Raw genomic sequence first — 22,909 nt, 5'->3', positions numbered from 1 at the left:
TAACCGAATTGGAGAAAGAAAAGTGTTCAAATTTCAATGAACGGCTGGACGAGGCTGATTGCTCGTATTGTATCGGGGATGGCCTGGTAAATGCTATGTTGAAAAACTTGAAAAATCGAAAAAATCAACGAGGTTGGGAGGCCATTAATAGATATATTGAGAGTTGTCACACACAAAACTAATGCTATACAAACAATGTCTTTTCTTAACTAAATACTTTAGGGAAAGATTGGTTTTAAAGTCGCTTTTATTCGCTTTAAGTGTGCACTAATATTTTTTTTCTTGTCATTTTCCAGGTAGTACATTATATAGCGTTGAAAAGACAATTCAGATCTAGAAATTTTAAAATATGAAGATGAAAAACGAAAGAAGAAAAAAATGAACTTTTTATCCTTATTTGTTATAAAGTCCATTTTTGATACAAAGGTACTTTGAGGTTTCCTGATTTCAGATGTACAATTATTTTTCACATAAAATGATTAAAATTTTTTTAGAAATATTTAGAAATTATACTCTGAATTATCCTTTCAACGGTATAAAATTTTTTAGAATTGAAGCTTGGTAGGAAAATGATAAACTAAACAGACTTTAGTGTACACCGAAAGTGAATGGAATTTAGATAGCTTAATCATAAAACTATCATTCCATTATCAAAATTTTAAACAATATCCAGATATATTTTTAAATTTCTAGAATTTTTAAACTTCTTTATCAGAGAAATTGGAAACAAAAAAAAACAGCAAGTCTGATATATTATTTTACACACATATATTTTGTGAATTTCTTTCATCCCAAGGTTTTGAATAAGTTTATTTTTATAATATATACAACAAAAGTGACGATGAAATATTAATATAATAAGCAATTTTGGACCCAGTTCTTTTTTACGAGGAGTAAACCAATCAAAACTATCTTGATTCATTAAAGAAAGTTTGCGAGATTCAATTTTGTGATTTACCCCTTGTTTTCTTCTCCAAGCATTTACAATTAGAGGAATAAATCCTGGGGACAAGTTTGCAAGTATAATTTACAAATAAGCATACAAATACCATAAGTTTCGATTTGTTTGTTCTCTACTTAAATGAAGACTCGAGCAACAACAAAAAACATCACTACACCTTTTGCTTATATAAGAATAAGTCTTCTGATGTTCTTAAAATGTTCCTATTTTCACCATTTTCTGAGTATACAATTTCCTAAGAAAATAGGTGTTCTAGAGTCTGTAAAAACTTAAAATGTTCTTAATTTGTTCTTAAGATTTTTCCCATAGAAGTCTTATGTTCTTATATAGCTTGTTCTTATAAAAAAACGTGTATAACACTGTATTGATAAAAATGCCTCTAAAGTCTTTAAAGGCATATCGGATGCTCATAAGCTAATAAGGATATTTTTAAATGGATGGAAGATTCGAAATGTAAATCTAGTTTCAATGGTATAAAACAATAGGGCTACAATTTGTGATTTTTAGCTTCAAAAAGAAAATATGACATTTTCAACGAATTGACTAACTTTATCTAAGGTGATATGCATTTCATAAATTAAACATTAAAATTTTACTTTTATAAATTTGTACCCCTGTTTAAGATGGTGGATACCATATGATTTTTTAAAAGCGGATTTAGATGGAACTTCTCCAATAAGTTCTGTAGTTATTATGAAAAAACGCCATAACTTAAAATTTACGAGGAAGCAAAGATAAAAACATAAATTTGCAAATAATTTATTCTTAGGGTATGTACTGTAGTATTTTATTTTGTGAGCATAGATCGAAAGTTTTCTTTTTTCGTTATTTTCTCCGTGTATTTGACCAATGCTATATCCTTGGCCTAACGCTGCCCATCAATGTAAATTCAACCACGTGAATATCGACGAGTGAAGGGCGGAGAAACAAAAGTCTCTTTTCTAGCTCTTTTGGTGCATAGTTTGTGTAAAATCTTTGATGATGTTTAAACCAAAACAAATCATATTTACCATTAAATAGCAATCCACATTCTAAAAATGGAAAAATATTATAAAATAAAATGAGCTTCACTTGTCACTTTGCCACATAGGCAGTTCTTTACTTTTCCAATGAAAATTCAGCATGTTAGGAGCCCTCACCCTATATTTTCTTCAAGAAAGCCTCTACGGGAGAAATTATTTGCCGGAAAGGGGAAAAACCATTTGGTCGCAATGTAAAAATCTCAAATCAACAAAGGGGACTTAAATCAAAAACATACTTTAATCGTATTAACTATCGCGAGATTAAATTTCGCGATTTCGCGAATATTTGCCATTTTGGCGAAATTAAAACTCGCGAAAGATAACGCGTGAGATTCCTGACTCGCCAAATTAAATCCACCACGAAGTTTTTAAACCACGTTTTCGGCGGAAAAACCAGTCTAAAGTCTGCATTTGTGGCAAAAAATGGCCATTTTTCAGCTGCTTTCAAGCTTAATTGCGAAACTAAATCCACGCGAAATTTTTCAAAACTCTGAATCGCGAAATTAAATTCAGAGAATTTCGCGATATTTTTCGCTCGCGAAATTTAATCCGATTAAAGTATTCAGAAAAATTATTAGAAGAGTGATAGATGCCAGATAGATAACAGGAGATTATAGCAGGATAGTGGGAGGAGACATTTCATGCGGTTATAAGGGATTTTGGTAGGCATTCATCTTTTAGTGTGCTTTTGTTCCTCATGCAGTGTTGATGTGTCTTCTTGATTGTCACGAATAATTTTTCAATCATTTTGCATTATTTTATGATTTTTCTAATTCATTTCTGATTATTAGAAGCCTCATGCAGGCATGCAGATGCAGATAAATCTTTGACCAGTAGTTTCTGAGGTATTATGTTTTGAAATAAAGTTTTATAAATTTTCGAGTTCGTGCATCGTGCACAATCGTTCATGCATTGGGAATCATTTAGTTTTGAAATTTAGAATTTTTTTTTTCATGCAAATTACACGCTTTTTTTTTTATAAGAATGGTGTAAATCCATTTCATCATGGATATTCTTAACTTTTTTGGGAAAATCATCCTAAAATATTCTTACAACATTCTTAGGTTATGATCCTAATTTACAATTTATAATTTAAAATGGTCTAAAAATGGCATTCTTAGCTTGAGTAGCAAAATTCTATGATGGTGATATTCTTAGCATATTCTTAATTTTTTGGCCATTTTCATCATGGACATTCTTATAAAGTGTATTCTTATAAAAAAAAAGAAGCGTATATTTCAATTGAAACTCTTGGATTTTTTATTGAATTCAATTAGAATTTCGGACATGCGTATTTTAACAATAAAGTAAAGCATATGAAATTGTAAAATTTTAGTCAAGCTTTTATTATTAATCAATCAAATTTTACGACATGCTGAATATTTTTGATTCGGTTTTTTGATTAGTGTGCAATGATTTTTTCATAAGGAAAGTTTTAAAAGAAATTCTTTTTTTTTCATCAGCACACTTACTCAACAAACTTGGCATGTTCTTGGACAATATCTTTGAACGCTTAGTTTGGTTTTTCCATAAGCATTTTCACAGCTCGTTCCGAATCGTGTACAAAGCACTGTAAACCGTGGATCGTCTTTACAAACTTGAGAAAAGAGAATTATCATTTGAAATATTTTGTGTAAAACTTTGACTACGGTACAGAGACGTTAAAAAAGGCAGTCTCGTCTAATGTCTTCGTGAGACAACCCTTTTCAACGTTGAGTTTACCGTCTTTCCCTTAACCTAAATCTTATCTGTTATAACCGCATGAAATATTTCTTTCTTAAAAACTCATAGGTATAAACAAAAAAAAGTACCAAAAAGGTTGTGACAAACGCAACGTTGTTTCGGCGTCCATCTGATGTTCGTAATAGAGCGAAAAAACAACGTTGATGTCTCGTTGGGGAATGAACATGGATCACACAGTCAAAATGGGGTACGGGCCGGGATCACTTTTTCAGACTTTGAAAAAAAATTAAAAAAACTAAATTTTGAAAGTTGTTTCTGACAGTACCCCTTCCCCCGGCGGATGAAAAGGTACTTTTATGAATTGTTTATACCTACGAAAACTAAGTTGGCATATAAAAATACCTGACCACTTTTAAAAAAGAAATATTTCATAAAAAAGAGAACATAGCCTTACTTAGCAAAGATTGCATGTTTTTGAGCAGTGTTTATTTAAAGATTTAGCAAGGCCTCCTTTGCCCGAACAATCACCACCAAATCGTTCACAGAGAACAACGAAACGTGGGTCGTCTTGACAATCTAAAAGAAGTGTTTCATAATTCATAGAGATCCATATTCATATTGAAGTAAGCAACAGGAAAGGGGAAAAAAGCGATAATCTTTTAGATGAATTTCTGCTATTCAGTTTCTGTTATTTTTTTAACGTTAATTGCATATTGCAGCTTTTCACCTTGAATGGGCCACTCCATTTTATATTTAAAATGGAGAGCAGACGAACATTTCCAGGGGATAATAGACGATATCGGCTTTCCGAATTCTCCCCAAATGATTACCCATGATGCATTGTTAGGGTTAGGGTTATTGTCCGTGAATTTTTTTGCGCAATGCATCATGGGTAATCATTCGGGGAGAATTCGGTCAAGCCGATATCGTCTATTGGAGAAGAATTTCCAGGGGCAAAAAGTAGTATTTCTTCATGTTTCGAGGGAGTAAAGATTTATTCTAAAATCTCCGTGGGTTTTAAGACTGATTTTAGTTCGTCCATCCTCACCATTAAAAGGTATGAAAAGTCAAAAAATATAAATTTCATTTCAAAAATTTAAAATGAAGATCCAAAGCAAACACAATCGAGGAAATCAGGGAAATAAAATAATTACCTGGGCATCCGTTACCGACGGAATCTCGTTTGCTTGTCTTGTTGTCCCAGCAGCATCCGTATTGTGAACTCTCACAGTTACTTGGCTTTGGTTTCTCTGTTGGAGCCACGTTACAGACGCACGTATCTCTACATTTTTGACGAATTTTGGCGTGTTTGTCACACCACCCGATGTGTGCATAGTATTCACAACGAACGCGTCCGTAAACATCTTTACAACCAGGCACTATGTTGAGAAAGGAAAGAGATTTGGAAAAACAATTATCTAAGTATACATTACATCCTTGTGTCGATTGTTGAGCTTGCGCAATCAAACCAGTGCCAAACATCTGATGTTTTTTATCTTTCTATATGATGTTATACAGTTAACTTTCGCTAATTCGAACGGAAAGTCTCATTTATTCGAATTATAGAAGAATTTGACTTATAGAAAGTATTTTAGATTGGCAGAGAAGTAGTTCGAATTATAGAAAGATTCTAATGATAGAAGTTCGAATTATAGAAAGATTCTAATAATAGAAGTTCGAATTATAGAAAGATTCTAATAATAGAAGTTCGAATTATAGAAAGATTCTAATAATAGAAGTTCGAATCATAGAAAGATTCTAATAATAGAAGTTCGAATTATAGAAAGATTCTAATAATAGAAGTTCGAATTAGAGAGAGCTCATTGTAATCATAAACCATAACAAACCTCTTGGTCGGCTACTTGGTTTGGGTGTTGTTTTTGGTTTTGAAACTGGCTTCATTCCATGGCATGCTCTACACGTCTTTGTGCATGTTTCTTTCATTGCAGCACGCGTTTCACAGAAACCAAGCCGTTCTAATTTCTGACAATGTTGCTCGCCATGTTTGTCAAAACAAGGTTCTAAAGGGAGGGAGAAAATTGCGATTAATAATTGTAGTCAACAAAGTCGTACCAAAATTCTTTAGAATTTATCTAACGATTTTGTTAACGCATTCCAACCTCGTACTAAGCCTCAACTCTCGCACCACTTTCTTATTTTACTAATGGGTACAGTCATAAAAAACGAACTAGCCAAGGGACTAGGTTGGAGAGTATTCAACAACGACAATATTAAATCGAAGTGACAGAAATTACTTTGTATCCATAATACATAGGAGTCTAACAAGTGGTGCGTTGGGTACTTAAGAGGAAGCTTCTGAAATGGGCTTTTACAGAATAAAACATTTAGGGCAGTAATGGGGTATCGGACATCCAGGTGGTTTGTGAAAAAATAAGGCCATGTACAGTAGATAGGAGAAATCAAAAATGAAGAACGTATTGACCATCTTTCTTGAGGAAGACGCAAGCAAAAGTGTGATGGTTTGAGTCAATGATAAACCTGTCTTATTACGACAAATCTAAAAATTGCAGGTAAATTGATATGATATCCTCAACATCTCTAATTAGGATAAACTCTAAGTACTTTTCTCAGTGGATGAATACTAATTAAAGAGGGAGAGCTGACAAGTTCAACATTATACTTACTTGGTTTTTCTTTGACCATATCTGAAAATAGAAAAGAGAAAATTGAGTTTTCGCTTTTTTATTTCCAATCAACAATCTGATCATTCTTTTATTCTCAAAGAACACGACTGCTAATTCATTGAATCTCTTGTACAAAAACACATAGAGCTATTCATTATCCTTCCCAGGCTACAATAAATTGTTTTATGCAAGAGATGTGTGCTACCTTATCGGCCTTTTTTACTCCGGCCCCTTAGTGGCGTTAAATTGGGGCCGGTTTGAAAATGGCCGATAAGGTATAACTTAATCTGGGAATTCCTATGCTTATGGCATCCACTAAGGAGCACGAATTCCTTATATACTATCTGGGTTTTTTTAGAGGTCTGCGATTCAGACTAGGGAATTCCTTAAACTTTCTGCAGCTTAACAAAAGAAAAAAAAGGTAGCGTTTGACTTACGACAGAGATTGCAGGTTGCGGGGCAGATTTCCACCATATCTTTTTGTTTTCTTTCACATAAACCGAATAATTTACGGCGTTCACAGTCTTTCTTCTTGTCACTACAACGAGCTGTGGGGGTGAAGTAAAAATGGATATCTAGTTAAATAAATCTGGAAAAAAAACTAGGTTGTTTAAAGTTTGTCTCAATATAATCTGCAGCAGAGATAAAAAAGCCTGCAAAATTTTTAAGCTTGTTGGCACGTGTGAAAATTAATTCTAGGCTGTTTATCTTTAGGTTGGGCATTTGAAATAATATATATTTAAAATCTAGCAATTTCCAAAGAAAACGAAAGTTTGGGCGGCACCGGTTGAGGAATTTTAGGAAGTACGGACAAATAAAACAACAAATTTCAAAACCTTTTTTAAACATTCAAAATACACCTTATTATTTAAAGCCTTCTATTTTGATGTTTGAACACAAAATAAACAACATCTTAGTGTTTTTAAGTCAAAAGACGTTCATTTGACATCCAAGAAAAAACAACATAGGATCCGTTAGAGCTTCGAAAAGAGCTGTTTTCGCATGTTATTTGAACGTTGAAAACACCAATGGTAAAGACAAAGATATTAAGGTCCGAGAGTTTCAAACAACATATTTTTCCTTTAATATTTTGTTAGACAGAACGTTATGTATTTCCAATTTATGATAGCTTAACAGATTTTTCTTTCATTCAAGGGTTCTTTTTAATCCCTACAGCCCGAGTTTCATATTTGATTGACCTCGTAACCTGCGAACATAACCCAATAATCGAAACCTTGTAACCGTACGTAACCCAACAATCAAAACCCATGAAAAATGCTTAGATAAAAATCGTTAAAGTGGAGGAAGTGAGGATATTTTATTTGTAATGCCTGGAAATTTTGATGACACCGGTTTTACTCCCGGACAAGCGACTTGCTGGACATTGTATATTCACCCGATGTCATTATAATATATTAAGATTTAGGAAAAAAACAGCCCTAACAAAAAATATTAGTTCAAGTAACAAAGTCCTACGTACTGTTTTGAAACTAAAGTTTTATTGTCGTAAAAATTCGTAAAAGAAAAAACATGTTTTGGACAGTTAGGAATTTTCATGTCGCCCCTAAAATATCTCAAATTTTCTTTTCCATATAATTTTTTTTATTAATGTAATAATCACCTTGATAATCCAAATAAGGAAAAAAACTGAATTACTTGCATTTTTCAGCTATTGTAGATTATCGACGGGACTAATTGTAACGCAATACAGGCCCGGCGGAAGCGGGGAGACTGGGTAGAGAGACTTCAGCCTCTCCACTTTTGAGCGAAATAGATTTTTTTCACAAATTCCTAGCGAATTTTATCTTATTTCAAGCCTTCAGCCACCTAACTTTAACGGTTATTCCGCGTGGGCTACAGTTTGGGTTATTGGTAACGCAATGAGTTTGGATTTGAAAAAATCAGCCTATTTCAAGAGTCAACAATTGTATATGAGACGTAAGCTTACCACACATCCCGCAAGTTTTACGACATCTTGATTCCAACTGCTTTCGATTCCGTTGACAAAATCCACGTGCTAATAAAACTTCGCAACCTTTGATTGTATCGAGACAAATTCCTGAGGAAAGAAATGATAAAATTCAGTTATGCTCGCAAAACAATGTCTAAAAGTCATCAAAGCACGCGTGACCGAGACTTATTTTACATTATACCATCGTTTCAGATTCCTCAAGACCCTCATAAGAAAAAAAGGCCAAAATTATTTTCATCTCCATAAGAAAATTCACTGATATCTTAACTTTTTACATCGGGTGAAAAAGTTGGATGGTGAGATCAACAGTCAGGTGGTCATGCTCAAATTCCGTATCCCGAACTTCCAGACATTGAAGATTTTGCTGGTTTTTAGAAATTTAGCGTATCGGAAAAATTCCTACGCTATTTGGATTATATAGACTAGTAAACTAGTCGTTGAAAACAGACTTATACACAAAAAATCAAGCTCCAAATAAAAAGAATCGAAGGGGTGAAGTTGCGTCTCTTTTCTGAATTTCAACGACTAGAAGCTACTTCCCTCAAAAAACGTTGTTTAATTTTACAACTTTTTTTAGGTTTTTGAGAACCCATCCAACTTTTTTGACTAAATGATATTTCATAGTAACATTGAACATGGGAACATATAAATAAATAAGCATTTCTAAAAACGCAATAAACAGAAAGAAAAATAAATGCAATCCCGCACGGGTCAGACATACAGAAATCATTATGTCTCTCCTTACGATTTTAGGTGAAGAAAAAAAGGCGTTGGAAGTAGCTTCTAGTCGGTTATTTTCATTTTCTCTATTTAATTAGTGTTTACATTATTTGATTGACAGTTTTATTATAAGATTATAAGTAATAACCGACTAGTTTACTAGTCTATGGATTATACAGTGTGTCCCAAAAAAAGCGGACAATTTTTTCTATATAATATAAAGTAAAATCATCATAATTTATGCAAAATTTTGGTGACTTGTATACTTATTTCAATGTCAAAAACCTATTCAATCATCTTGAAAATCTTAATCTTATTTCAATCATTCTAAGCCTAGTTTAGATAATGAGTTTTGAGGATTTTCCTTTGTCCACGTTTTTTTTTGGGACACTGTATGGATGTTAGATGGACATTGTTTTGACGTCTTAGCAGTTCGGTTGTCTTTCTCAGACGAAACACAACGTCAAATCAACATCCATGTGACATTCATAACGTCCAAATAACGTTATTTGAACGGTAAAATAACGTTGTGTGTCAGTTGTCTTTCCTTACCTGGGGGTGGAGGTAATGTTTTTTCTTCGGAACCTTCAGGACAAACACCACATGTAGCTGGGCACAACTTCTGCATGGCATCTCGACTGGTCTTACAAAAATTCCTGGCTTTCAAGCGAGAGCAATCACCACGCTGATCTTTGCATCCTCCTAAACAGAAAAACATAAGGATCAAAATTCTACAGCCGTAAAACAAAAAATATTATCGAATAATCAACTTTCGCTAATTCGAACATCTACTATTCGCAATTTTTCTATAATTCGAACTAAAATATTGGTCTCCTCAGCAAAAAATTAGTATAAAATATTTTCTGTTATTCGAATTTTTCTCTGATTCGAAGAAAACTCTTAAAGTCCCTTGAAGATCGAAATAGAGAAAGTCAACTGATATACAATATGTAAAACTCTAGGACGGAACTTTCTCTACCCTGGGTGAACGAAGTGTCATAGTAGTAAGCTCAATCTGGTGTTTCATAGATAGCTTTTCATAGGGTATCTACGAATAGCAGTTAGCTCTAAGAAATAAAACGTAAATCGTCTTGAAAACTACCTGAAAGACACAAAACACTCGAAACTGAGCTATTATCGGGGAAAACTTCGTCGGGGAAAAGTGACGAAATTTTGGCCAAGTGACGAGAATTTTACCCAGTCTTAATGCGTTTACCAACTACCAGCAAGTGACGAATATTTTTCCCCGATTAAAATTTTCCCCGACGAAAATCTTCCCCGACGAAGTTTTCCCCGATAAACTACCTGAAAGACACAAAACACTCGAAACTGAACTACTTCTGAAGTAAATCAAACTTTACAATTCTTTGAGAATACACCCCTGTCTCACAGCCCCAATGGAATTTTTTTCCTCAGTGGGGATAAAAATTCCTATAGAAATCCCAATGGGATAGAGGTTAAAGGTTTTGGAGTGCAATTTTTGAACATTGAATTTCGAGTGGGAATAAAATTAAAGTCAAATTGAAACTCCAGGGTATTTTCCCACCGGGGAAGAAATTTCTTCCAAATTTCTAGTGGGGCTGGGACCCGGTGACACTTGGGTGTGAGAATATTGTCTACCTTAGATACTAAATAACATTACTTCATACTAGTTTTGAGAACCTTTTATAACAATATGCATCTGAATTACCCAGCAAAATATAGTTTTCCAACAGATCCCTGTTCAAGTTAGATCTACGATCCTTGAAAGAACTGTTGTTTGTCCATTCCTTCCCCCAAATCAATGTTGATGGTGGAGTCTTGTGAACGTGCGAAAATTCAACTCCAACATTGATTTTGGGTGGAGTGGGGGTGGAAAAGGGTCATCGGACACCAGTTTTGACCACGATTGTAGTGTACTAATATATACCTCAATGTGAGATTTTTCCGTAGATTTAATTAATTACACAATAATTGAAGTTCCCTTTAATTTCTCGAAATTTTCACAAACCAGATCAGTTTTTGTCGTACTCTATCTAGATTTATCACCGCACCAAAGAAGATCAGACAAAATGATTCCAAATCAAACCCTATATTTAAGATATAAGAAACAGTTAAAAACGAAGCAGGTTGTACGCTTAAAGGACTTCACTTAGTATTATCCCGTATAATACCTTTAACATAAGAGGAGAGTGTTGTCATGACTTGCTGGCCTAGCTCTTCTGTCGTAGTTGTTGCCATTGTCGGAGGAGCCTTGCGACAATATCCACAGGTTGCCGCACATATGATTTTCATAATGGAACCCCTAGATTGAGAATGACACCATCCAAAAGTACGATAGTTTGAGCAATCAGGTCGTTTATCTATACACTCTTTCGTTGTTGCTACGGTCGTTGTTCTGGGAGTGGTTGTGGTTGTTGTTGTTGTCGTTGTAGGAGTGGTCGTTGTTGTGGTGGTTGTAGGGGTGGTGGTCGTTGTTGTCGTAGTCGGGGTGGTCGTTGTTGTAGGGGTGGTTGTTGTCGTTGTTGTTGTCGTAGTCGGGGTAGTCGTTGTTGTAGTGGGAATGGTTGTGGTCGTAGTTGATAGGGTGGTGGTTGTAAAAGTCAATGGTGTCATGCGATTGCAAAATCTACACGTTCTTTTACATGAAACTTTCATTCGGTTAGGATTGACTTGACACCAATTATAAACGTTGGCTAAGCGATAACAATCACTGCCTTTGTCTAGACAAGATTCAGTTGTAGTAGTTCTTTGTGTGGGTTTCAAAGTTGTTATTCTTCTAGTGGTTGGAACAGCACTAGACGAGTCTTTCACAGTGCAAAATTGGCACGTTCTGCTACAAATAAGCTTAACAAGGTCTGGGAAAAGTGTACAATATTTGTATCTGATTCCTAATCTATAACAGTCTAAACGCTTATCGATGCATTCTGTTTCGGTAGTTTCTTTATTTTCCTGAACAGGTGTGGTCGTTGTCGTCGTTGTCGTGGTAGGTGTGGTCGTTGTTGTTGTAGGGGTGGTCGTTGTTGTTGTAGGCGTGGTCGTTGTTGTGGTAGGAGTGGTCGAAGTAGAGGTAGTCGTTGTCGTTGTAAGAACTTTATTTTGACCACAAAAGCCACACGTTCGAGGACACCTTGCTTTTAAATAGTTTTTATACTGCGTACACCAACCTCTGTTTTTTAGGTTTGCACAATCAGATCTACGATCGTGACAGTCTGTTTGTGTGGTTGTTATGGCCAAAGTAGTTGATATAGTAGTCTTTTCACATAATTGACATGTTTTTGGACACACAATTTTCATAATACGCTTGTTAGAAGTGCACCATTTGAAAGATTTCAATCGAGGGCAGTCTTTTCTTTTATCTAAGCATCTCCGGACTAAAAATGTATGGGAAGTGAAAGGTTTAATAAAGTAAAAATTTGTATTATACTGTAGGTGGAGTGACTTTTTGTTGAAAAGATTTAAAATATTCAAAAATTCATATATCGGCCACTTCTGTGTGAGCAAAGTTGAGCAAAAACTGCTAAAATCCGAAAAATCATTTTTGGTACTACCCATTTTGTTTCCATTGTATAACAAATTAATTCCAGAGCAATTTATAAAAGGTTAAAGGAAATAAACTTGGTATCTCTAAGTGGAAGAAACCAAATTGAAGAATCTTATCTGGGAGTCGCGGGGGGGGGGTACTATGGGGGGTTGATGGATGCTGGGTATGTGCGTGCCACACCTCCGAACCCTTACCCATAGTGAAACTGATTTTTGCTGAAAAGGTGATCCTTAGAAAGACCCCTACGATTTTCAAAAATAGACTTCCTATGTTTTTTGTTAGTTTTGTTTGCAATCAAAACTTACCAGACGTCTGCGGCGTAGGTTTCGGACAGAAGTTACAGGTGGATTTACACGTTGTTTCCATAATGGTAGCTCTGGATTTACACCAGCCTCTCTTCATTAAGGAGGTACAGTCAGAACGATAGTCAATACATTTGCTGTTGAGGGCTGGTTGTAGTAAAAAATTTGTTTGACTATTTAAATACGTATATTTTATAATGGTTGTGTGTAAGCGTAGTGTGTACGGTGTGTTTGTTTGTTTCTGGTGGAATGAAAAATGTACGTTCGATAATAATGTGATGTATTCATTTGACTTCTCCATTATTCGATCTTCAAGAGGGCAAGACATTTTTTCGAATTACAGAAATTCGGATTACAGAGTCTTTTAAAGGAATGTTAATCTGAAGAGACTTAGTTCGAAATACAGAGAGATTCAATTAAAAGTTGACTGTACAATGTAGAGTGTACGAGTATAGGTTTTTCCATGCTTTAGCTTTTCTTTTGTTATGATTTTCAGGTTGAAACACTATGATCTTAACCCGAAACTTAAAACTAAAAAATTTCCTTTGAGTTGCCATTCCTTTGAGTTGAGATTTAAATATGTACAGTGGACTCTCCATAACTCGAACAGGAACGGAGAGTCGGAATTTGCTCGAATTAACGAAATTTTGAGTTATAAAGGTTGATCATTTCATTGTTAACTAAAATGACAAATAAAAAGCTTGTTCAAATTGAGGAGATATTCGAGTTATAGAGGTTCGAGTTGTGGAGCGTACCTCCTTTTACTCAAGTAGTTCAGATCTTGTTTCTATGGTATGTTATATGTAATGTCGTGTATATGTCGTGTATTTGTCGTGTATTTGTCGTGCATATGTCGTGTATATGTCGTGTATTTGTTAGTGTCGTGTATGTGTTAGTGTATATGTTAGTGTCGTGCATATATCGTGTATACGTTAGTGTCGTGTATATGTCGTGCATATGTCGTGCATATGTCGCTTAAATGTCAGTGTTGTGTATATGTCGTGTATATGTCAGTGTCGTATATTGTCATGTATCGTAATGCCGTTCAGACCACGTTCAGACGTTGTTGTCAAATAGTTCGCTCCAAAAATAAATGAAGGCATTATATTGGTTAATTTGACGAAGTTACGTCATTTCTAGCAAAATGAAATGACTTCACTTAATACCAGAGCAATCTATTGACAGTGTTTGAACGTAGTTGAGATGGCTCAATCTCGTACCCAGGACCACTTTCACCACTTTTTGATTTTACTGATGGACGTGATACGATCGTAAGAGTGTACCTTTCGTAAGTGCTATCAGAATTATCAAAAAGCGAGCTAACGGCCTGGATACGAGTTTGTAAATGGCTACAAAATAGCAGGCTTCATATTTAGAATATCTTTCGTCTTGAGCAAAGTACCGGATATGAATCCTGCTGTTTTGGAGCCATGCGTTTGCGTACTCATGTGTGCTTGATTACGTCATTTTTTATAAGAACAAGTCGATTTTAGTAAATTTAAAATACTTGAAATTCAGAAGCTCAAAGTTCAGCTTTATTTTTGATCCGACTATTTTGGAGATTTTGAATCTTTTAAAATTATTTTTATAAAATCTCAAGCACACTAAGCACGTTTTCCAATGTCAGTAAAGTCAAGTCAAGCACACCTCCTTCTCACAGAACCGGCAACATTTTTTTAGCCAGTGGGGGTAAAAATAACGCACTGAAACTCAATGGGGAATGATATTCCCATATTTCTTATGACCGGGGATTTCAATTCTTTTGTTTTCAAGTAAGAAGTGGGGATGGAAAGTATAGTAAATATTTTGTAGTGAGGATTAGTTTATTTCATCATTTTCAGTGGGGATAAAAAATGGCGGATCATTTTCCACCAGGACGATATTTTGGCCAATTCAAGGGCACAGATATCTAAGCCCGAAGCAACTTCAAGCTTTCTCCAGCAAAAAAAAGTGAAGCAAAAATTTGACTTTTTAAATTTCGTGCCGATGGATAGGATCTAGCATTTTAATTGTTTTCGGAGCGCGAGATAAAAAAAGTAGGCGGCAAACGCTATTTCACATCTCTCAAACCGGTGAAATTACATATTTTAGTCACGTGACTCTGGTAGGAAATCCTTCCAAAGATGAGCTTCAATTTTTGACCAAGGCCGCAAATGTAGCCTTTCGGGCTTTACAGATCTGTGTTCAAGGGATCCCAGTGGGTCTGTGAGAAGGGGATGTTCAAGATATGTCAATGTATTCTATAACGTAATTTTCAGGGAAAAAGATACAAAAATAGTTTGGAGAAGACACTTTGATACAAATGGCCAGATAGAAAAAGCAAAGCTCGTTGAAAACTCATTTTAGGGGATTCAAAATTTCGGGGATGGAAAAAAACTTTTCTTAATTTGCTAATTACGTTATAGTCACATTACGTCATAGTTACGTCATAGTCAATAAATACCCGTACGTACGTCGTGTTGCCGTCAAAGTCGTTTGTAGTCTGTCTGTGCCGATATCACCAGTGCAAAATTTACATGTCTTTTTGCAGACTTTTTTCATGTCATTTGCACGTTTTTTACACCAGCCAAATTGGCTCAGTGTAAAGCAATCGGTTCGTTTGTCAGTACAAGTTACTGGAAGAAAAGAAAGGAAAGGAAAGTTAGTGAAAAAATATCTTTATTAAGCTCGTTCCCAGTCTCTATCTCATTAGTGTATTTTGAACAACTGGTTTTAAGTTGTTTTCAATTTTTTTGTCTTACTTTTGAATGAGACCCTTCGGGGTTTGGTATATAGTCGGTTACGACTAATGTGTAAATCAGATATTATAATCAAGGACGTTTTAGACCATGTTCGCACGTGACGGTTTCGTTTCGCTCCGAAACGAAATGAAGCCATTCAATTGGTTAGAAGTAACGTAAAACTGGAATGTAATCAATAGAATGGCTTCATTTCGTTTCGGAGCGGAACTGAAATTGTAACGTCTGAACATGATCTTAGACCTTAACACCCCTTCCTTTCCATTTCTTTTCATTTGGCATGCATGGTGTGGTTACGTTAAAATAAATTCACATCAAAACGAGGCTAGTTTATGTTCATGCTTAAATCAAAAAAATTGCATTTTATTATATACCAAATTTTTCAGCCAAAAGAAGGGAAAGGGAAGGTTGAGGATCGGGCGGTGGTAAGTTAAAGAAGTAAATCAACGCAGTGAAATATCCAATTCCTTTTTCAGTTGCAGTTCGGCGGTAAATAGTTGGTCTAATGTCGACGTCCCTCTTCTAAATCCGACACCCTTTTCAAGATGCGGACAAAAGGAAGGTCGGAATCACTGATAAACAAAAGATTTTTCCTCTCTGATCAATAAGCAAAGAAACATATTTTCAATCAGCAATTCCGACTGTCCTATTATTCTTAACTTTAAAGAAGGTTGACGGAATTAGATGAGGGATGTCAACATTAGACCAACCTACGGTACTCAATTTATCTTTGCTCAGGATTTTATTTAAAGAATCGAAATTTAAGTGATTACTTGGTTGCTTTGTTGGTGGGACAGCAAACAAACAAAATGCTTGTTTTCATGGTTTGCCTCGAAACTAGGAAATCCAAACACGTTATTTATCCATATTTAAACTGTTTTGACTTTTTTGAGCAAAGTCTTCCCTCTTTTTTGTTGGCCTATTAATTTTGAATGGAGTGTGACGAATTTATTATGATTTTCGTTCAGGATCGATTAGATTTTTTGCAACGTCTTCTTTCGCCTTTTAACAAGGAGTTAAAGAGAATATCTAAAAACTAGTTAATGAGTCTATAGCCTAGTCAGTTCCAACCACTTTCTTTGAAAATTTATATAAAGATTTTATTTTGAAGAAAAGTAGAAAAACCCCAGGTTGGCTTCAGACAGACGTTCAAAATTTTACAGTGCGCAATTATATTATTCAGGAAATTTTTCCAAACAAACTTCCAAAACATAGACGAAAAGGAAGTCTTTGTGCAAATCTTTTTAACATAGAATTTTATAAAAACATTTTTCCAATCTCGGGACCAAAAACAACAAGTTCAGGATTATATTTTGACAAAACATTATCAACAACTCCTGTTTTGCGAATAAATATTTTGGAGAAACGAAAAGGTTTTGAGGCACATTTCGTAGGGGGCCCATCTTAAAAAGAAAATAGTAAAACTTAAGGAAAAAAATATGCTGATATAGCTAAATTAGTCAGAAAAAAAAAAGTTTTCACCGCAAATAAAGCAGTTTTTTCAATTCTTTGCCATCGTTTTTTGATTTTTTTTGGCCATTTTCCATTGTTCTAACGAGTATTTGTTGTTTACTAAACACGTAGGAATCAAAAGTTCTATACGGAAATGTCGGCAAAACATTGCAAAAAATGAAGTAACACTCATATATGAGCCACACAAATAAAACGCTAACCCGGCTGGCACAAAACGTTGTTTCAACGTTCATTTAACGTTATATGGACGTTGTGAACATTAGATAAACGTTAAAACAACGTTGAATGCCAGCTAAAAAGCCGCCATGTTTGTTCTCGTTTAATTAAGCTGACACCTTCCCCAAATCTTGTTTACATTATATATCAGGCTAACGGTTTTCTACACGTTCGGTTCCGTTTGATTTGCTGCTGTGGTTGTTTATGTGTTTCTCAATTAATGTAGTCTTCATAATACACAACTCCAAGCTTTTAGGCATTGCTATGAGGTTTACGCTCGAAGCGAAGGAAGATATGACGTAGCCTAATGTATTCCAGACTAAAATCAAAATCCTGTACACAACAGATGTGTAATCAGACTACCATCTCTCCTCTGGAGAATTTTGTATTTATCATTTATTTGGGAATATTATGCGTTCTTCTATAAAGAACATCCAAATTTTTGAAGCCTTCATCGGATGTAAAAACAAAACTTTTTGAGTTTTAAGCCTATAAAGATTCGTAACACGTTCTTAATTTCATCATTTTGTGAGTATTTTGGTCCAATTTTCCTAAGAAATCGGGTGTTTTAGTGTCCGTGAAGCCTGAAAATGTTCTTAATTTGTTCTTAATATCCATCGAAGCCTTACGTCCTTATATAGTTTGTTCTTATGAAAGAACGCGTACGAGCTCTCTTCTGGAGAATACTTCAAAATAATAGATCTGAAATTTCTTGCTGTCTTAAATGTCTCGGCTGTGAGTATAAACTACATCAGCGCCAAAATAACCTTTGTATAGGAGCTTTAATATGTTATACAAATTCACGCGATCTCCACTGGTGAGATGCACAGTTGAAAAAGTGCAAAGGAATTTCATAAGCTGTCTTTCACCTTATATAAGGATTTGACAAAGAAAAAATGAAGTGATAAATAGCCATATGAGGCGCCTTGCCTATGGCCCTCCCTATTCCATTAATACCTATTTTCACATAGGAAGTGTCAAATATGGATGACCTGCCAAATCACATATACAAGCTTAAAATTTTCCAGCATGGGTGATGTAAATTTCCGCATGCAAAATAAAATAGATTTAAGAAGGCAGCGTGTAAACTAATACGACGAACATTGCATTTTGGTGTTTGTGACCCTGTTTGTGGTAATTCTTTTACCACACGTTTCCTTAATTTCTCACCATCAATCCAATACACGACGTTTTCTTAACGTCTATAACGTCATGGTTCATGAACGTTGAATTAACAGCCAGGACAGTGTTACTCGAAAAGTATACAATCTAATTTAAATACTGTCCGTTTCTAGTTGTATAAAAATCATCGTGTTTTAGCTCTGGGTCAGGATGACGTCAAAACAAAGTATTTCTATCTGACGTCAATAATGATGAAGACTTTCGGAATTTCCATGTTAAGACGTTATGAAATATGCAATAAACGTTACTAGAAGACTCATCCTTAAATCTTTAAATACCCTATAATCTCCTTTAGCTCTCACATTAGAGAATTTAATGCGAATATAAGATTTGTCTTTGACGTCACCATAAACATTGACTTTGGGAAAAATAACTCCTCTCTCTCTGAATCTGAAGCTCGCTCTGAAAGGCTCTATCGTATGATGAAATTTATGCAAGATTTTGACATATCTGTAAAACCAGCAGATACCATAAACAAAATTGTCGATATTTTCTGCAAATCTGATTCAAAGAAAGAATCTGGCATACCAAAAGTTTATTTTTAGGCCGTTGAAAAGAGTTCCCGTGCCATTTTTTTGAACGTGCAGTTCTTAAGTACTTGGAATAATATCGAAGCTTTAGTCAAGTGTTTTAGTACGTGGTTGAGTGACATAAATAACGTCAAAATTTGAAGTGCCATGGTTTAAGGACTCCACCCTACATACATTCAGGCGACACTTTTTCATACATATTAATAAAGTAAATGAAAATTTACACTGTATTGGTGGCTGCCACCAACGTTAAACAAAACTCAAATTTGGCCGTCATCAATGGTTGTCAGTTTTAGGGCCAACGCTACCGGGGTCCCCCAGGGGAGGGGCCATGATCGCTATCTTTTTATCAAATTAAATTATATTTCAAATATCACAGTTTATACTTTTGATAGCTTCAATAGCGTAATTTCAAGGTACGCTACATGGTCAAAATCGAAATTTTCTCCCGTCGGTGTAAACTGTAGTTGCACCTCCTTAGTCACTATATTTTTCGCCCTTCCCCTTTCCAGATCATGGCGTGGGCCCTGAATTTTTACACTTGGTTATTTCATTCATACTTGTTATTTACCATATTGAATCTTAGCCGGGGAAGAGCTCTTTAAATTTCTGTTTTAATGCAAGTTTTTCGTTAACGTTAACATTAAGGTTATATGTTCAATGGTGTGGGTAATATCATTTGCTAGTAAAAACAAGTTGACGAAAATCGTGTCCTTGATGAGAGAGAAAACATTTAAGAATTCCTGAAGGTGACCTTTTTTTCTTTCCGTTTAAAGGGAAGTATAGACAGACCTCTTATTGTAGGCCTGAAATAACAAGGTTTTTACAAGGTTTTGTTACGGAAGAAATTATTACTTTGCGATCATTTTGAAAGACAGTCACGAATCGCGAAAATTATATTAAATTCCTCTTCAAGTATCTGTGTAGCCTGTACCACCGCGCCAACGGCCGTTTTTTATATTTTGCCGAACTTCGCGTTATCTTTTCAGTCAGCGAAGAAAAGTTTGGTACAGGCTAGTTTCTGTGACAAACCAGAAATATTCCGCCACTTACTTGGTCAACTTTTCTGTCATCTATCAACAATTTTCTCCCCTTGTACGTAAACCTCTTTTGGAAACGGAATAGATTTCTTTTATCTCTAGACCAGAATTCTAGAGAAACTCTAGGGAATTTCACCACTTCATATTTCGCTGTTAAAAGTGTTTCTAAATGTTTTTGTTTTAGCTGTTCATTAGACACTTTTTTGTGGTGAACTTTTGTGACAGATACGAAAAAGTTCTGCTGGCACGAGCTCTTTTACAAACCCTTATCAGGATATAAACTCGATAGAAAGGTGTAACTCGTGACCCGTTCAATCAAAACATGGAATAATTATCTTTCTAGTCTAAATCTCAATTTCTCTAATTCTGAAGTTTGAACTGAACTAAAAACATTCTTGAGTTGTTTTTCTTCAAATTCTCATACTTGGTTTAATGAAAATGACCTAACTTTCTAGACCAGCTTTCTTAAAGTTTTCTTCTACTTGAATGTTCAACAACATTGTTTCAATGGTCATTTGACATCCATAACTTTCATAGTACGTTAAAGGTGAGCATTGAAACAAAGCTATTGAAATAGTCGTGCATAAAATGAAAAAGTGATTGAAAAGAAGAAGGTATAGAAACTTACGTCCTTTAGCTGTCACTTGGATGCTTTTGGTTAAGAGGTGAACGATCACCAAGACGATTAATTTTGTGTTCATTTTGAATTCCATTATTCTTCGTTTATTGTTTTCTTCTTCTGTTTTAGTTAATACGAATAATTATCCAAGGTCGGAATGATTATAAAGTTTGTTAAATTTTGTTTTTTGTCGTTTGTGTAGTGTTACTTAATGATTGAACATGTGTGATAAAATCAATTCGAAATCACTTTGAATCTTATGTTGTGGTTTACAAAGGATACAACGGTGTGATGAACAAATGATTTAGTATGATTCAAATTTCAATCAATCTTCTTTGTTTAATCATGTGGTAAAACAAAACAACAAAAAATGACGATTTTTAGTCTCTTTCAGTCGACTCCTTCTTGTCAAGTTTTTTATTTCCTTTCCTTCGATGTCGTTGATGAAAAAATAACTATTTTTTCTGACACAACAACACAGAAAACGATATCTCTTTCCTTCTCTCCTTCGAGCGACGCGTCCAAGTTTATTATGATGGCTTGAGCGACGAGATTCAAAATCTGTTATTTTTTCGTTGTATCTGTGCTTTGGATTAAGCAACAATTTTCCATTCAAGTGTCGATTGTTTTTCTTAGTAAGTATGTGATCAATGAAATAAGGGAAGGGGGCGATAAGATATCATGAATGTGGCATCTGTCTTGTTGTTGTTGTAATTACTAATAAGTCTTCTCGTTCGTAGTAAGGGAAGTTCTTTCTCAATTTGCTTCTGTTGGTTCTATTGGTCTTTGCTAAAAAAAAAAGAAAAAGAAAAGAACAATTATTCAAAAGTATTTTTGGGGCGATTTTCAGGGATTGGTCTGAATAGAATCTATTTGGAAAAGACAATTTGGGCCCGTTGACGATTTCTATTGTTTTTAAGACTACTTTATATTTCCTCCTTAGTATTGTGTGGAGGCTATAAGTCTTTTTTGGTCAAAATGGTCATTTTATATTGACAAGAACTATAATACTAAAAACTAGTTTTTCTGTGTGAAAGAGACCGACCCCCTATAAAACAAGAATCTGTGAAGCTCACACTTTCACAATTTCCTCAAAAACTTCATCATGAAAAGAACAGCTTGTTCTAAACATCTTTTTAAGGTTCCATGAATAAGTCAAAACTTAAGTTTCTTATTCACTTTGATGAGGCTTTTTATATAGCGCCCTGCTGGCAATCGTAGACAGCCAAAATACTTAAAAAAAATATGACGTTCAAAGACAAAACTTTTTGAAGAAAAAGAAGAACCAAAATGAAATATGTGACTTTCAAAAAAAATATCTCTCACAAAATGAACCTGAAATTCCTATGATAATATAGTCAACTGGAAACGAATAGCACATAAAATAATACAGGTGAAATGTCTTAAGGAGTAAATGGTCCAGTTAATACAAAATCGCTTTTTAATATATCCTTAAATAATATTTTTGTTTTTTGAAGCAACAATTTTTCCCATCCTTTTATTTTGGAAAGAATGGCCCATAAAAGACGGATCGAAGAAATCAAACGAAATAGCTAGGAGTGTGAAAAGTAACATGACACCTTGCTTGGGTCTATTCTCTCATTTCAAAAAAATTTCTTCGAGAAAATTTACCGCTCAAAAAGGCGAAAATTTGTAACAAAGCCCTAAATAAAACTCAAAAGAACGACCTTTTTGGCAGAAATCGTTCTCCTAACTGTTCGTTTTTTACTTTGGCATTCCCCATACAGGAGTCATAAATGGAAAAGGGTCTAATTAAAAACCTGGGATGAAAACAAATTAACTAACTACATGTGCACAGAAATTATGTTTCAAGATTGAGACCATGTTCACACGTAACGGTTCCGTTTCACTTCGTAAAAATGAAGCCATTCTATTGGTTAGAAGTGACGTAAAACTAGAAGTTAACCAATAGAATGGCTTCATTTCCTTTCAGAGCGTAACGGAACTGTTACGTGCGAGCATGGTCTGAAATTACATACAATTTCTCATGTAAGGTAAAAACCAACCAAACAGAGAAAACCTATAACTTCCTATAAGATAACACGAAAACTTTCTAACAACTCTAATATCAAAACTGTAAACTTAACGACAAAACTTGACAAAGCTTTCATTCAGGTAAAATGAACCTTCATTCAAGGTCTCAAAAAATCAATATTGCCTAAAGTTTACAATGTACTCAATGGTCTTTTTCTTTGAACAAGTGGCCAACGGGACCCGAAAGAGGAAGCAAGCAAACAGATCATAGTTTAAAAGTCATTTTGA

At 34.7% G+C, this 22,909-nt stretch overlaps 1 protein-coding gene across 1 annotated transcript; it reads right to left on the bottom strand.

Moving 5' to 3' along the window:
• Positions 1-1,796: 1,796 nt before the first annotated feature.
• Positions 1,797-21,160, bottom strand: LOC136806647 (mucin-3A-like). The gene is made up of 12 exons (XM_067063233.1): positions 20,636-21,160; positions 15,282-15,443; positions 12,832-12,975; positions 11,157-12,356; positions 9,556-9,705; positions 8,260-8,370; positions 6,749-6,859; positions 6,312-6,332; positions 5,514-5,687; positions 4,821-5,045; positions 4,121-4,242; positions 1,797-1,992 (listed from the first exon to the last, which is right to left on the bottom strand). Exons 1-11 carry the CDS (start codon positions 20,718-20,720, stop codon positions 4,121-4,123), a joined length of 2,505 nt encoding a protein of 834 aa, XP_066919334.1. The 5' UTR covers positions 20,721-21,160; the 3' UTR covers positions 1,797-1,992.
• Between the last annotated feature and the right edge of the window lie 1,749 nt (positions 21,161-22,909).

Source organism: Clytia hemisphaerica, unplaced genomic scaffold (assembly GCF_902728285.1).
Source record: "Clytia hemisphaerica strain Z4C2 unplaced genomic scaffold, Clytia hemisphaerica genome assembly, whole genome shotgun sequence".
Lineage (NCBI taxonomy): Eukaryota > Metazoa > Cnidaria > Hydrozoa > Leptothecata > Clytiidae > Clytia > Clytia hemisphaerica.
This window is presented reverse-complemented; position numbering and strand designations above follow the sequence as displayed.